The sequence below is a fragment of the Pelmatolapia mariae genome, linkage group LG16_19 (genome assembly GCF_036321145.2).
Source record: "Pelmatolapia mariae isolate MD_Pm_ZW linkage group LG16_19, Pm_UMD_F_2, whole genome shotgun sequence".
Lineage (NCBI taxonomy): Eukaryota > Metazoa > Chordata > Actinopteri > Cichliformes > Cichlidae > Pelmatolapia > Pelmatolapia mariae.
Genome location: NC_086241.1, coordinates 27311774 through 27326973, shown reverse-complemented (window position 1 = coordinate 27326973; position 15200 = coordinate 27311774). Strand labels below are relative to the sequence as shown.

General features: G+C 39.3%; 2 protein-coding genes across 3 annotated transcripts in view; both read right to left on the bottom strand.

Moving 5' to 3' along the window:
- The window catches only part of mphosph8 (M-phase phosphoprotein 8), a 34189-nt gene extending 32476 nt beyond the window's left edge, over positions 1-1713 (bottom strand). Inside the window, exons 1-2 of one of the 2 annotated variants that reach the window (XM_063497084.1) lie at positions 1451-1713; positions 240-401 (exon numbers count right to left, since the gene is read on the bottom strand). In XM_063497084.1, the coding sequence (XP_063353154.1) occupies positions 240-401; positions 1451-1552 (264 nt within the window). In that variant the 5' untranslated portion in view covers positions 1553-1713. The remainder of the gene's footprint in view (positions 1-239; positions 402-1450) is intronic. The other variant, XM_063497086.1, reaches the window with a different exon arrangement.
- A 606-nt stretch (positions 1714-2319) lies between these two features.
- ttf2 (transcription termination factor, RNA polymerase II) lies at positions 2320-14711 on the bottom strand. Its single transcript, XM_063497377.1, has 23 exons — positions 14635-14711; positions 14325-14430; positions 13953-14039; positions 13719-13788; positions 12515-13390; positions 11385-11505; positions 10910-11092; positions 10653-10810; positions 9834-9915; positions 9496-9621; positions 9238-9388; positions 8569-8674; positions 8200-8384; positions 7506-7659; positions 7228-7319; positions 6867-6952; positions 6494-6636; positions 6188-6367; positions 5753-5811; positions 5477-5630; positions 3820-3902; positions 3404-3478; positions 2320-3249 (listed from the first exon to the last, which is right to left on the bottom strand). Exons 1-23 carry the CDS (start codon positions 14660-14662, stop codon positions 3105-3107), a joined length of 3450 nt encoding a protein of 1149 aa, XP_063353447.1. The 5' UTR covers positions 14663-14711; the 3' UTR covers positions 2320-3104.
- Positions 14712-15200: the final 489 nt, after the last annotated feature.

Below are 15200 nucleotides of genomic sequence, written 5' to 3'. Positions count from 1 at the left end.
TAATAACAGACAAAATTTGTTTTAAGTTCATCTGTTGTGCATTAGTTCTATAATCAAGAAAGGAAAGATCAGATTACTTATATTAAAAAGGCTTAAAAAAAAGCCAAAGTTACAGGCAGTTTGCTTCTGGCTTAGAAACAAAGATGTTTGCTTACAACATTTAAAAGAATAACTATACCAACACGGGAAACCTCACCCATCCCGGACACGGAAAGGATTGCTTGAAAGATCAGACTTACCACACATTTCTTGGTTTCTGCCTCTTTCTTGGCCTTAGCTTCAGCTTGTGACTTCTTAAAAGCCAAGAGGACTTCGCGACAGTCTTCTAAATGGGCCTCCGGTTCCCACGTGTCATCATCAGAGCAGTAGTTCTTCCAGCGAACTCTGTACAGCACTTCACCCTGAGAACAAGAAGGCGAAGATGTAGTGCTTAGCATGACCTGCCCCACTGACCTGACCTGACAGTGAGATCACGAGCCAACAGGATCTATAGAAAACAGAAGACTTCCACATGACAGCTGAGACACAGGCAAACATGGCTGACAGGCCCTGTGTGTTAGTTAGTGTTAATTATGATATTTTGAATGATGCTGTCTGTCTTTATAAGTTCTAATATCAAAACTTTTACTGAGGAGACACAGGCAAAACATTTAAAGCTGCAGTGAGAACTTGCTGAAAGAAAGTGTGCAAAACAAAAAGTGTAAGAGTTGTAAAAAACTGCTAGTTTCACAGCTGACTTTTGTGTATTAAGAGTGACTGAACGGGAGCAAGAGAGATGCAAAATCCTGTAAAAAGCAGAAAAAGGTGTGAATATTTTCAGGCAATCTTTCCAGGGGGATGTCTTCACAGCAATCTTAAAAAGAAAAGGTAAAAAGCCAGAAAGACAGCAAATGTAGCTAAATGTTAGCTGCTGGGGTCATCTGTGTTTATGCACGGGTCTAAAGCATGTTTGTCCGCTACTTTATACAGTTAGAAATGCAGCGGTCACAGGGCTCACCCATTATTAGCTGGTGTAAGTAAATTCAGTGTTAACAAACAGCAAATCCCACCAATCTTCTCACACGCTGCGAGTCTTGCATTATTCGGGGATTTAGACGATGTAGCGCTGCAGCTAGGAAAATACGATGAAAATATGTGAAAGCCTGCAACGGGTCCGTCCTTGGCCTCAGCAGGGGAGAGCCGAGCGGACATCATGGGACAAGTTGTGCTTGGAAAAGATGCTATGTATGGAGGAACAGCGACCCACAACTAAAACCAGAAAACGCATGTAATAAAGTAACACACAAGCAATTTTGTGCATGTAAATGCACCGCAGAAACGCGATTCTGCTCACACAAAGGGTCTTTCCACCGTTGTTGGTGGGCTATGCCTCGTGAAAGTGGACTGAAAGAAATGCCAGCCATGTTTGCAAAGCTAGCCAGGCGGCTACGTAGCACTTAGCTATTTTTACCTCTTCCACCCGCATGTCAATGATCTTTTCCACTTCGTACACGTCTTCTTCCTCATCTTGTTCGCTGTCCGCGGGCTCTACCTTGTCGGTTTCAGCCGCCATGGCTGCGTGGTAGTGTTGGTTTCCTAAAATCTGCCTGTTTTGGGTTTTGCACTCGAAAAGGCCGCCGCGTTGACAGAGGTAGGACGCTGCCGTACCTGGTGGTACTACAGTACTACAGACTGCACTAGCTCTGCAGCTCTGAGAGGGCTGTGCTGAACCCAGGGCAGTTACCGCCCGCAGTCACGAGAGGCGTTCAAATGCTGCTCTTAATCGTCGAACGTATCACCACAAAATAGTATTTACCAAAAAAAAAGCATTATTTTTGCCGATGTACTAAAAAAAGGCGATTTGGCGATAATTAATTTTAATCGAAACAATACATTACGCTATAATACGCTAAAGTGATTTAAAACCAACAAACAACTATTTTATTGCTTTCCATAACTTCTGACTTTTATGCCCCGCTACAAGTTGAAAGAAAAGTCTTAAAGAATAACAATAATTTTAACAACATATATATTTTTTTTAATTTTCTCTTTATTGTTCTGTCATTTCGGGCGATGACGCCCAAAAGAACGAAATGTACTAAAGGCATCAAAAGTCAGTGATTGCGAGCGTTGAAAACACGTTGCCTGGTGAAAACAGACCGTCAGAGCAAGAAATCGAGGCTTACGTCTGCTAACTAATTATGCATATTTAAATATAGCACACATCTTTCCTGCACAGAACAAAACAAAAAACACGTCATCCACTCATGTTTTTATTCTTCAATGTATAATATTTTAATAATGACAAGTGCAATATTGAAATGCCTTAAAAGCCACAATATTAGCAACATGTTTTTCAACTGAGTAAACTTTAAGCAGCTTTAGAAAATTAAATAATCGTTTCAGTTTACTGCCTAAAACAGAAGTCACTTCTAATAACTTTAATCACCTAAATTTATTGTAACACTACATCACAAACAACACAAATACAGCAATACTAGTATAAAATGATTATGATAATAGTATTATTATTAACAACAACAATAATAATAATAATAATAATAATGATATAATGTATTTCTTTATATAAGTATAAAGAAATAAACTATCAGGTGGAAGAAACAGAAGACCAAAAATACACGGAGGATAATATTATGTAATTTTACAAAATATAGTAAGAAACTGTTTAAATGTATGTGTACACACATATGTTTCAAATACTGTCCAGCTGTGTGTCAGCTGTGGCATTTGACCATCTGCAGTTTAAACAGTCCAAAAGAAAGAAAGAAAGAAAGAATACAAATAAAAACTAACAAACACACAAAAACACCCCCCCAAACAAAAACAAACCAAAAAAAAAAAAAGAGTTTTAGAAAAAGCCCACATATTTTGTTTAGTGTAACTAATCTAAACATCTCAGTTATGGCTCAGTGTTTGGAGGAAAATTCTTAGCCTTGGTGTAACAAATAACATGGTACTTTTAAAGTAATGCATTACCCCATTGTTGTTGTTGTTATTATTATTATTATTATTATTATTATTATTTCAACATTTTCTAAAGTTACAACCTAATACATTCACACATGAATGCATGTCTGAATAGCTCAGCTGGTACAGCTCTTTATTCAGACTCCAAAAATGATCTTGAGATCTGCCAGAGAGAGTTTAGAGAGGGTGTTTCCGGTTCCCGACAGCACATTCTGTGCCAGCTCCTTCTTCTTTGCCTGCAGTGTGGAAATTTTCTCCTCCACTGTGTTTTCACACACAAACCTATTGACAATGCCACATAGACACACACACAAACTATTAGCACAAAGAAACGCAGTTTACACATCATTGTTACCAGTACATGCTTAGTAAAATTTAAAAATAAAGATGCAAACTAGAAATTTTGTGGAGATTCAGTTAGAAGCTGATGCGTCACCTGTGGATGGTGACGTCTTTATATTGTCCCACTCTATAGATTCGGTCACAGGCCTGATCCTCCAAAGCTGGGTTCCTGTTGAAGGGTTAAAATTGAAACAACTTTCTTCTACCTTACAGAAATGTTTCTTAAGTTTGGAATAACATAATCTCTGCAAAACTGCAAAATGCATTGTGTGACGTGTGCACATGTTTGTTTATAACTGCCTTTAAATTGTCCTTTGCCATTCCTTATAATGCAAAATGTGAAGGCACAAGATATTTTAGAGGATAAAAATTAAATTAGAGAGGACACAAGTGGAAAAAATTATTTGCACAACAGATATATTTCAAATGCAGCTTGCGACATTAAACGGAGAACAGCAAACAACAGAAGTGATACTTTTCCGGCTCTTTGAATGACAATGTGGCTCTCACCAGTGCATGTCAATCAGGAACAGGTGATTCCCACCGATCAGATTCAGTCCAACCCCCCCGGCACAAAGAGAAACCAGCATCACCTGAAGCAAAAACCAGAACAATTAGGCAGCACTATACATTTAGAGCTGTGCAACAAAACAGTTTGATTACACTCATTTTCATCATTATGACTTCAAGCTTAGTTCTCAGCTGCATAGTACACTTGGTATAATGATCACAGCTAATCTAGAAGTCCCAATATCATCATCATCATTATTATTACTATTATTATTTACATTTCAGTGTTGCAGCAATTTCTGTTTATAACATATATTTAATTTATTGTTGTTTACTTTTTATTTAACTGTATTCTTCACAAATGGAGCAAACATTACAAAAACAGGAACAGTTGGCCTTCCATGTATGCACAGATTATCAGTGCAGGTACAAAAAAAGAAAAAGAGTAAAGTAAAAAAGCCACTTTAAACACATTGCTGTTTTACATAGTGCATCAGTGTTTTCACAGTTTTTTGTAAACTGATAAGTTTGTTAGTTTAAAGAAAAGAAAATCTCTTCATGTCTTTGATATCGTTCACTGTGCCATCCAGTCATTCTTAATTAGGGGTTCAGGTTTTAATCATTTACGGGTTATTGCTTTCCCATTGGCTGCGCAAGCAATCTTCTTAATAAGCATTTGTCTTTTACAGATAAGTTGCTCGCAGTGTTACATAAATAAATCGTACAGAAAGAAAAGTCCATCTGCTGTTGTTTCTCCTATCTGTACACAGTTTCATTTAGGGGTTATAAAATATCTTAACAGGTAGATATTCTGCTAATCGTCATCTGTAATGGAAGATCCCAGAGTCTTCCTCCAACTTAGATTATTTGAATGTTTCTTCACTGGCCGGACGTCAGAATAAATGAAACAAGTTTGTTATTGTTGTTGTTGTCTTATCGTTGTAAATCTGAGTCTTTTGTATTTCAAAATCTTATTTCGATTGAGCAGTAGAAAGTGGTACCAATTTCATTCCAGTATTTAAAGCTCCCCTTGATTCTTACTGGTGTGATAATTTTATCATTTTAAATATAGGTCCTCTGCTCTTGATGTAAAAAATGCCATGTGGATTTTCCTTGCAGCTAGTTGTATAAAAGTTGTTTTTATTTTTTATAAAATTTGAATACATTTATTAGTGAAACTCTGTTAAATGTGCAGAATGGATTTCCATCCTCATTAAGATTATGAACATCTTAAATTCTATATTGTTTTCATTCATGTCAACTCCTTTACTTGGTGCATTACTGCCACCTGTTGGTTAGAAGTATGGAAACCATCCATTGTGCCACCTCATAATGCTTAATTTATGCTCCTGCGGCTGTGTCTCTTTGTGAAGGTAATTGCCTACAGGCAGGAAGTCTAAACATGCTCCTGTGCAGTTCTCCAAAATCTAAACTTCACATTGCTTGACGTGTATGATGATGTAAGTCGTTCGAAAGGTGATTAGCTGAGAAGTGGACTGGAACAGGGAAGGGAGAGAGTGGGGTTCACCAGGAATGTGAGAAATGCAAAAAACCCATCAACTGCCCCCCCCCCCCAAAAAAAAATAAAAATCTAAATCTAAAAAAGCAGTCGGCTTCATTCAAACATGCTCCATTTGACAAAAATATAGACATTTACCTGTGGTCCTTTTGGGTTAGTATTGAATTCTTCCACCAGGTCCATCCGGCGTTTAGGGTTGACGGTCCCGTCGATGACGCTGTACGTTAACCCCATCAGCTGCAGATGAACTGCTACAATTCGGAGCATGCTGGTCCACTGGGACACGATCACACTGGACAATAAGGGCAGGACACACCATGAAGACCACACATGAGAAGGTAACATAAAAATTGGTCTATTAATTGTGAAAAAAAAGACATGAACTCTTAGTTATTGTGATCTGTAATGTTTTACCTTTTGTGATCATTACTCTTCTCTCTAATCGCCTTCAGTTCAGAGATGATAGCAGAGATCTAGAAGGAAAATTCATCTTTTAATACTAACAAACAGACTTTGAACTGGACCACCATGCTCTCTTATCACATACATTGTGCATTTTCCCTGGCCTCTAACAAAGACAAATGGTGAGCTATGAATTTTAAAACATTTAGCATGAAAACAATCATGTCAAATCATGATTTAGAGCTGAATCTGTGTGGGAAAGATCCAAAGGCTCCAACTGAGGGCAAACAATCCACACCCAGTGACTTCATTGTTGACTTTATTGTGACTTTTGATCAACAAAAACAATCATACCCTGATCCTATTTCACCATCTATATGAGACAGCAGCACACATTTTCACATTCTGCCAGTAACTGTGATGTTAGTGTGCTGATCTATTGGCCACCTTGGTGCTTTTGCTGGTGCCCTCAAACAGCCGCGAGGGGAAGCGTGTGCCATTGAGGGCCACAGAGTCTTTGGGATCAGGGCCAGACGGCGAGGGGCTGGAGGAGAGCGACAGAGCATTGAGCTGCTCCTCCAGAGATAAGACGATCCCATCACCCTGCAGCTCCGATGAGTCCAGAGTCTAAGCACAGGAGACATGGAAAGAAGGAAATAGGTGTGTGCAGTATTCAGTTTGTATCATTATGTGTGTCTTTTTAAATTATAGACATAGCTGGAAAGCCTTATGACAGCACGTGAAAGTGTGTACCTTCTTAAGAAGTGAGAGGTGACAGCAACATTGTCGGAGGCGCAGCAGCAAGGACAGGATGTGGACGGTGCTGGACACCTGCTTAGCCTGCTGGGAGCTCGACAGAGCAGGATCAGCCTGGGACAAACCAAACTCCTGGGCCACTGGAGAGACAGAGAGAGTGAACACTATTTTAAATCACCATTACTGCTACTAGCAAACACTGATTGCTAAAAGAGTCTGACTTAAAGGCAAACGTGCCGTCCCAGCTTCCAGTTTAATTTCTGTTGTTGTTTTCTACGCACAAATTTAATTATGCACCTCGTATAATATGCAATTGTGACTGCAAAACAACCTTTGCTCAGATTAAGTTTATTTATTGGTGAGGCCTCACCTTTCTCAAAGGGATTAGAACTGGAAGTGCTTCCCTTCTTCACATCGTTTCCTTCATGTTGCTTTAGGTAGCTCTGCAGAGTAGATCTGGAGTAGAGAAAAAAATATATATATAATTGAGTTTTTATAATTGACTTAATTCCTAGTTTCGCAACCCTCAAAAAGGTAAAAACATCAAGATGTCCAAATAATAAACAAAGATGAAAATGCAGGAAATAAAATACTGAAATGAACAATGTACAAACAGAATGTCTTGATATTTGACACCTTGGGCTTTAAAAATGTTAATTAAACCCTTAACTGTAACCCTAACCTTTGCATTTCAAAAAGGTTCATGTATTTCTGAAAAGACAGACTTTTACCTGGACTGGGCAAATAACACATCATACACAGCCTGCTCATCCTCAGAAAGTTTGAGTCGATGCACCTCGGAAGTCCGATCAGGAAGAGACACCTGAAACAAAACTGCTTTAGTTTCTGGTTATATTTTGTAATTAAACATACACTCCCAGAAGCTAACAGGTACTTTGCCACCATTAAATAAAAAACAAAAACAAGCAAACTCCTAATGGTGAGTGCATTTCCTGATGTGCTACCATAAAGACAGATGTTCATGGAGTCTGTGTGTGTGTCTCTCTACCAGTGGTTTTCCTGTGCTGTCCAGTTGGTCTTTGGTTCGTCGAAGCAGCAGAGTCCTGGTCAGGATGTTGAGTCGCTCTCTGCCTCTCTTGGAGCCGTTGTCCACTTGAGCTTTCCACAGTTTGTACTCATCGAATGGAGAACAACGCAGAAACCTGAAAAGACAGAGGAACGCAGTGAAAGAACAGGATCTCATTCATGAAATACATTTATCATTCATAATGTGTTTATTTCATTTGTGCTTCCTCGTCTCCTCCGTCTCACATCCTTCTGCTTGTGAAACAAATATTAAGCTCAGTCCTCCAAACTGAAAACTGTATCTGGAGGACAGAGGAAAATGAAGCCTTTCCAGATGAGCTGTAATCGAGGATGTACTGGTGTATCCTTTGCATGTTTTTATCCTCAAGTATAAAACAGCCATGTCACACAGCTGAAATACACAAGCCAAGGTGAGAAGAGGATTTGTCAGACGTTGTTTTAGTTATTTAAGATGCTCAACTGTGTGATCAAATATTCCGGACTTCATGATTTATATGTAACTTATTAAAAACAGGCGTTTTATCTTGTCAATCTGCACCATATTATGAAAATACTTAAAAATTGTCCCAAATATTAAAAACGGACCACACATGTGCAGCAGGCTAACAAAACACAGGATGGGTTAAAAACTTGTATTCACTGTGCTGTTGTCTTACTTGAGCAGCGAGTACATGTCCAGCAGGTTGTTCTGAATGGGTGTACCAGTGACAGCCCAACGGGCTCCGGCCCTCAGCTGACAGACAGCCATGGAGGTCTGCACTTTTGGGTTTTTGATGCTGTGGGCTTCATCCAGAATTATGCGGGCCCAGGACACTCGCAGGAGAGGAGCTGAGCCTGGACGCTGAAGAAAAATGATGGGAAGTGTGTTTGTAAGTTATTTAGTTTTGCTGAGCGTGATGTTTCCAACACTGCTCTTATCTTAGTAAGAAATCACAAAAACAGTATTTTTATTTTTGATGCTGCTGCCAGCATCTTCAGCGTTAACACTCAGAGGCTTTGCTTCCGGCTGTATATGCACTATTTACCACATCGTCCTTATCTGTGTTGGGTTTATCAGCCTCTTCTTTTTGGACTGGGATCTCCTTGGACACTAGGCTGTAGGTAGTCACCACCACATCGTAATCTGCCAGTCTGGTGGACACATGCACAACACTGCATTTAGTTTTTGTGACTCAAATATCCTTCAAATGGGAAAAGAACAGCTGTAATGAAGATCTTTGACATGTCAAAGAAACAATGACAGAGCTGCTCTCCACTAATTTGCACGAACACGAGATCAAACATTTACAGTACACACATCAATTCCCCGTGTGCATCATTTCATTTTGTCTGTGCAAGCATGTTTTCCCAAGAGGCGTGTTTTGCAAAAATAACGACAGTTATGACAGTGGAGCTCCTTTTTGTCTGCTTTAGTCATGTTTACGACTATACTGAGTTTTGGCTTTTCCAAACTTTCTCTTTATAAAACATTTGCAGGACACTCTTGTTCCTACAGTGCTTTACTATGGCCTCTAATACAAACATTTTAATATGTAACTGTTTGGCACAAAGGTAAAAAAGGTCAACTGTCACTGCGGGAACTTTGTGTGGCTTCAAAAAGAATAAGATGCGAATGCACCATTACAAATTGAGATAAAGGCAGAGCCGAGAAATAAACAGCAATGTGTGTGTGAAAAAGTTTGCAGCTTTCTTACGCTCTGGCACTTCTCTCACGGTTCGGGCCGTGGTACAGGTACACCGTCAACTTGCCCGTCTTGACATGTCTGTCAATCTCCTTCTTCCAGTGGTGCACCAGGGAGGCAGGGCAGATGATAAGAGTGCCCTTAGACAACACAGGGCTGCAGTCTGGACACAAAAAAACAAGGAAATAGCTAAAAAAGGAAGAACTGTATAATTTTATTTAGCTAGATTTTATTTGATCCACTGAGTCAGTGACAAAAGGTTCTCGTTACCAGTTTTGGATAACCAGCTATCCTTCTTCTTCTCTTCCATCTCCTCCTTGTCCTTTTTTGCTTTCATCTTCATGGCCAGTATGAGAGAAATCATGGTCAAGGTCTTCCCCAGACCCATGTCATCCGCTGATTAAAAAGAATACAAATGAGATGTACTAGAAAAAAGATGAAGAAATGGTAAGAAACAAGGTGTTCCTCTCTTTGTCATGTGAGCAAACTGACTGGCCTGAGGAGACCATTTCTGTACATAGAATAGCAAATTAAATGTAACCAACAGACCCCACGGGCTTATTTCCAACTTTAAAAGGAGGAAGAAAATCACATGAAAAAACACTCACCCAGTATTCCTCCACAAGGACTCTGCGTTTCTCTCCAGAGCAACCAGGCCAAAGCTCTCCTCTGATGGGGCAGGAGAGGCACCTGAGCAACCAATCACAATGCAGCAATCTTAGCCTAACATCATCGTCCAATCAAAAGAGGAAATATAGGCTGTACTGTTCTAAATTGTGACAGTTTTGTGAATAAAAGAAAATGTTTTGATGCAAAAATGAAATACTCTACAAATTAAAATATATGGACACATAAAGATTATATTCAGATGCAATTTCTTAGAGCATAATAATGTAAAACTATGAGCTACAATCGGAAGCTATATTTCTAAGGCTGACCTTAAAATGTTGCTGCAATACTAGAAGCAGAAAATCATCCTTAAAATGAGAGTAAATAAATGGTACTCAGTCAGACAAGCAGTACAGTCTCAGTCTGAGCAGTCAAATCAGAGTAAAGATGGTGCTCGCCTGCACTGAGTGTCATGTAAAAAGTGCTGATAGATGAATTTAAAAGTGGGCTTTCATATCTTGAAATTTTGGATGATGCTTTTTAGTGAAACTATTCGCATAACAGTTCAACCTCTCCTGCTAAGAGTTGTCTCTCATCCACTATCTTCTATATCACAACACCTTAAAACTTTTAAATGTAACTATTTACTGACAGAGCCGAGCACTAAGGCTTGCAGTTTAACCGAAGCCTTGTGTAATCAGTCAGAATACCTGAGTGCTGCTATGAGTTTCCTTTATTTTTGAAGTTTTTGTGAAAATGTAGTCGTTGTTGTCAGATTTTATTTTTGCCACAGTAGTGAGTGAAGCAGTGTGTAACACCTTGATACCCTTGGGATCAGGGGCCTCGGCCTCGGCATCAGGACAGGACTCCAGGGACTTGTGGAGATGGTCGATGGCCTCACAGGTGGCATTTTTCACCGCCAGAAGACGGTCGTCGGTCATTCTACCCCCATAAAATGTCTGTGCCTGTGGGTATGCTGGAAACATTAAGGATGAATGATTAGCAATCTAAGTTTAAAAAAAAAAAAAAACATTACACATTTTATAGAAGTGTTTCTCTTTCCCATTTGGCATACCTCCATGCATCTGAGAGTATCCCTGGCTCAGCTGGAGCCCCAGAGAGCCACCAGAGGCCTGATGATGGTGCAGGCCCGGGGCTGGAGGAGCAGGGAGCAGGATGGTCCCACCCTGCCGGCTGAATGGATTCATCTGAGTGGTGCTGAAACCAGAATCAGTGCTGCTACACGCTTCCTCGGACTCTGAAAGGGAGACACAGACATCCAGCCAAATCTAAAAAACCTTATTGGTTTTATTATTACACTTTCACCTGCACATGTGTTTTTACATGGACAGAAAGAAAATCAAAGAACATCAAATTACACAGCAACTTACTAAGACAAAAAAAAAAAGTCCCTCAAGGTTTTGCCCATGTAAGCATAAGGGCTTAACTGGGAGTATATCTGGGGTACATAGTGGAATAACTAAAAAGCAGTTGAATAAACCATCTAAAAACGCTATTCTATTATTTCTATTGCGCAGTGTGACTCCTACCAGGCTGAGAAGCAGCAGTGAGGCTCAGTGACTCCAGGGCTTCTTCCAGCTCTTTAACCTGTGTCCTTAACCTCTCTCCTTTATCTGGCAGCGCCTCCAAGTTTACCGAAGATAGAGTGGCCTGAGGACAGAGTGAAGACAAAGAGCTCTCATAAGCCTGAGTATTAAACTAACCAGCTGCTCTGTAGTATTTGTTGTTGTGATGTATACAGTATTGGAGTGGGTAAAGTCCATTTTGCCTTTCACAGGCTGCATCAAAACAGAATTGTTAAAAAGCTACAAGTTACAGTTTAAGTGTGTCACTCACATTTACATTCATGTCTTATACAGCAAAACAAAGACTTTAGAGTTTCTGGCCAACTACAGCTCACATTAATATAGCCCACATTTTATAAAATTGCTCAGTATTTTGAATTTTGATTTTGGATGTTGATTACTGACTAGAAAACTCTTAATCCAATTTTCCGTGTACTAGTTGACTGACAGATTAAGATACAGCCCGACTGATGCAGGAGTTTTAATGCTGATACAGAGTGTTGGCGATTTAATTGTATTCTCTTCCAAAAACTCAAATACCAACAGATTTTCCTAACATTAGTTGTGCCTGGTCACTGATTATCTTGTTTACTTTACGCTCTGTCCTGATCAACTTATAACAAGGTTGAATGGCGTTTCTTCCATCTTGTCTTTTTCACTCACTTTTATTTATGGGCTGTTATAAATGCTGAAACTGAAGGATTAGCAGTTAGCTAATACCAGCCAATTAGATATCAGCCTAATGATAAATCACATTGCTGGACTTGTAAACTAAACTGTACTTAACAGCTACTTCAGCCTACTTGTCAGCTAGTGTAGCTAACAGTGGCAACTTTAACATTTAAAAAGCACATTCTGAGAGCTTGCAGATTATTTACTATGATATAATTACAAGTACTATAAATATTCTTCGGTGTTTTGGGAAACGCAGCCTAGGAGTGACTGATCAGGGCGGTTAATTAACAGATTTCTTAATAAGGACATGTTTGACATGCATATAATATTTTTTTTTATATTATAATAATATTTGTATGTTAGGTTTTAAATCAATGCAGTGCTCATGCATGACATGTGTTGTCTCTTCTTCTCCTCACCTTTTTCTGCTGGAGCTGAACAGTGAGCAGGTTCTGCAGCCCTTTGGGGTTTTCCACTGGCTTTTTGATGTTAGAAGCTGGCTGGAATCCTGGGAAGTTGGTCAGTGTCTTTTGGACAGTAGAAACTGGAGGAGTCTTTTGCGGAGCAGGCTTCACCGACACCAGTACCACATCATCATCATCATCATCATCGTTGTTTTCGGGACTGTTGGGCTGACTGGACTCTGGCTGAGTTGGTTTGTCAGGTATGGGGCTCCTGCTGCTGTCAGAGTCTCTGGATGCATGGGTGCAGCTGCTCTTTTCTAGTATTTGTTTGGTTTCTTTCACCTGAGAGGTTATAGCATCAGATGGTTGCTGAGTCAAGTTCCTGTGAGAAACTGGTGCAGTTTGATTGATTGTTTTGAGTTGATGTTTGCTTGATGACTCAGAATGAACAGTCTTGACGCTGGAGGAAGAAACGCCCTTTTCTGCTTCTCCTTGCTTGATGCGGTTCTGCTCGGGCGTGTCTTGAATCTTCTCGGTTCTTTTTTCAACACTGTTTTCTTTGGGACTGTTGTTTTCCTCATCTGAAACTCTCTTTTTTAACTTCATCCCCTGTGGAAGTTGTTTACCCCGGTAAGTATCCGACGACCTGTGCTTATCATCTGCCTTTTCTTCCACTCCTGCACCTTGTTGCCTTTCATTTTCTTTCTGGTAACTTGCTCTTCCTTCAGCCTTGTGACTTGCTTCCTTCTCCTCATGTCTATTGTTGTGCAACTTTCTCCACTCAGAGTCCTTGTCTGCCTGGCTTGGTGCCTTAAAGGGGTTTCGTACAGGTGGAAGACATGAGGGCTGTAGCTGTGTGTCAGACAGAGGGCTTCTCTTTTCTGTTTCTGGCTGCAATCATGGAAGACAACACACTTTAAAAAAATATATCATAGAAATTTACAGAAAGGTGTCTAATAACAGCTAATCCCTCATGTGGTGTTTAAAAAAAGTAAATAGTTCAGAACAGGAAAAATACATGTTCATACCATGTAGCTACATCATATTTAAGGCTGCAACTTATGACTGTTTACAATACTTTAATTAACCGCATTTTTAATAACTAATAACTATCTTTAATAAATGTCTCAATGCGATGGCCAGAAACTGTTGGTGATAGAGATACTGAATGTATATAAAAAAAACAAGTGTGTGTTGGGAAGTCTGTGGCAGCACTTACTGCAGTCCAGGGTACATTTCCACACCACCTCTGGCCTGCTTTTTTACCTACAGCACATCGGTAGAACAACCTGGAAAACGAGAAGGAATTTGCAGTTAAATAGAGAGTCTAACCAACCTGGTATCTAGTCATATAAGCTGCGTATAAGCATGCGATTTCAGATTTCTCTCTCATACATGCGCACACACACACACACACACACACACACACACACACACACACACACACACACACCTATAGCTCTGCTGTTGCTGACTGTAGTTGAGAGCCTGGAGTTCCACCATTGAATCTTCATGATGGAGGCAGTGTGACGGTGAAATGCTAGAGACATGATAATTCACGTCAATAAAACAAATATTTGTGCAACACACACATTTGTTTATCAACAACTTTAACAATATGTCACTGAATAACCAACACTTTTAACCTCAGATGTCTGGAGAGAGCCAATGAGTATAGTAAACTTGGCTACTGAGATGAATGGAACAAAAACAATGTAAGGATATAGCCAAGGAATAGTTAAGAGATTATTATTTGGTTCAAACACAGTGACAATGAATGGTTCAGGTCTGAAAATACAGAGGCCTATTGTCATCGTGGGAATACCTGGTTTGCTGACTAAAATCACAGCCTTGCTTGTCAACGCAGACGTAGAAGCTCTTGCCTTTATTTGGTCCATCTTTTAATCCGGTTTTTAACATACATACGCCGCCTGTGACAAAAAAGTCTCTTTTTAGAAACACGTAAAAACTCGAAGAATATTAAACCGAATGTTAAAGTAATTATTAAACTATGTAGGTAGCAAACCTTTTTTTCTCAGGATAAAAACACAATTATAACCTCTTTAAACCAAACACAATATCCAGTTTAGCATTTTAAAACGCATAATAATCACCACTAACCCATTACCACTTACCGTGGATACTACATACAACCTTTTCCATTTTATCAACACATTTAGTTCAGTTTCAGTTACTAGAACGTGAAGGGAAGGGCTGTATTTTGTATAGACCAATCGCAGCTCTCGGATAACACATCCGCTCTGCAAACGTCAGTATAAAAGTCAAGGTCCGAGTTATTTAGCAAAATTGTATTATGATGGACAAAGAAATAATATATAATAATGTATTAACATTAAATACGGATAAATATTAAATATATAACAATATTAAAAAAACAAACACCAAATTGCATTTGCTTGATGACTCTATGACTCTTATTGTGAAATATATTTAACTTTTAACCGGATATGATATAAGCTAGTTCCGAGAACTTCCGTAAACCTGTTCCGTAAAATTTTTTTTTTTACATGTATGCAGAAGCTGCTTTTTAGTTTAAAAAACGTATGTTTTGTATATAAAAAGCATTATGTATAATTTCTATGAAATAAAAGACATAAAAAACAGTTAGTACTAGCGTGACGTAAGACTACGTTACCCACAATGCAACAACAACTTCATCGTTGGGTTTCTTTGGTCTCGC

Excerpts from the sequence above, each read along its gene's own strand:
- ttf2 (XM_063497377.1), bottom strand. The coding sequence starts at position 14,662 with ATGGAAAAGGTTGTATGTAGTATCCACG. Across the intron at positions 14,431-14,634 it reads GGTTGTATGTAGTATCCACG|GCGGCGTATGTATGTTAAAA; the intron begins GTAAGTGGTAAT and ends TTTTTGTCACAG. Across the intron at positions 9,916-10,652 it reads CTGATCCCAAGGGTATCAAG|GTGCCTCTCCTGCCCCATCA; the intron begins GTGTTACACACT and ends TTGGTTGCTCAG.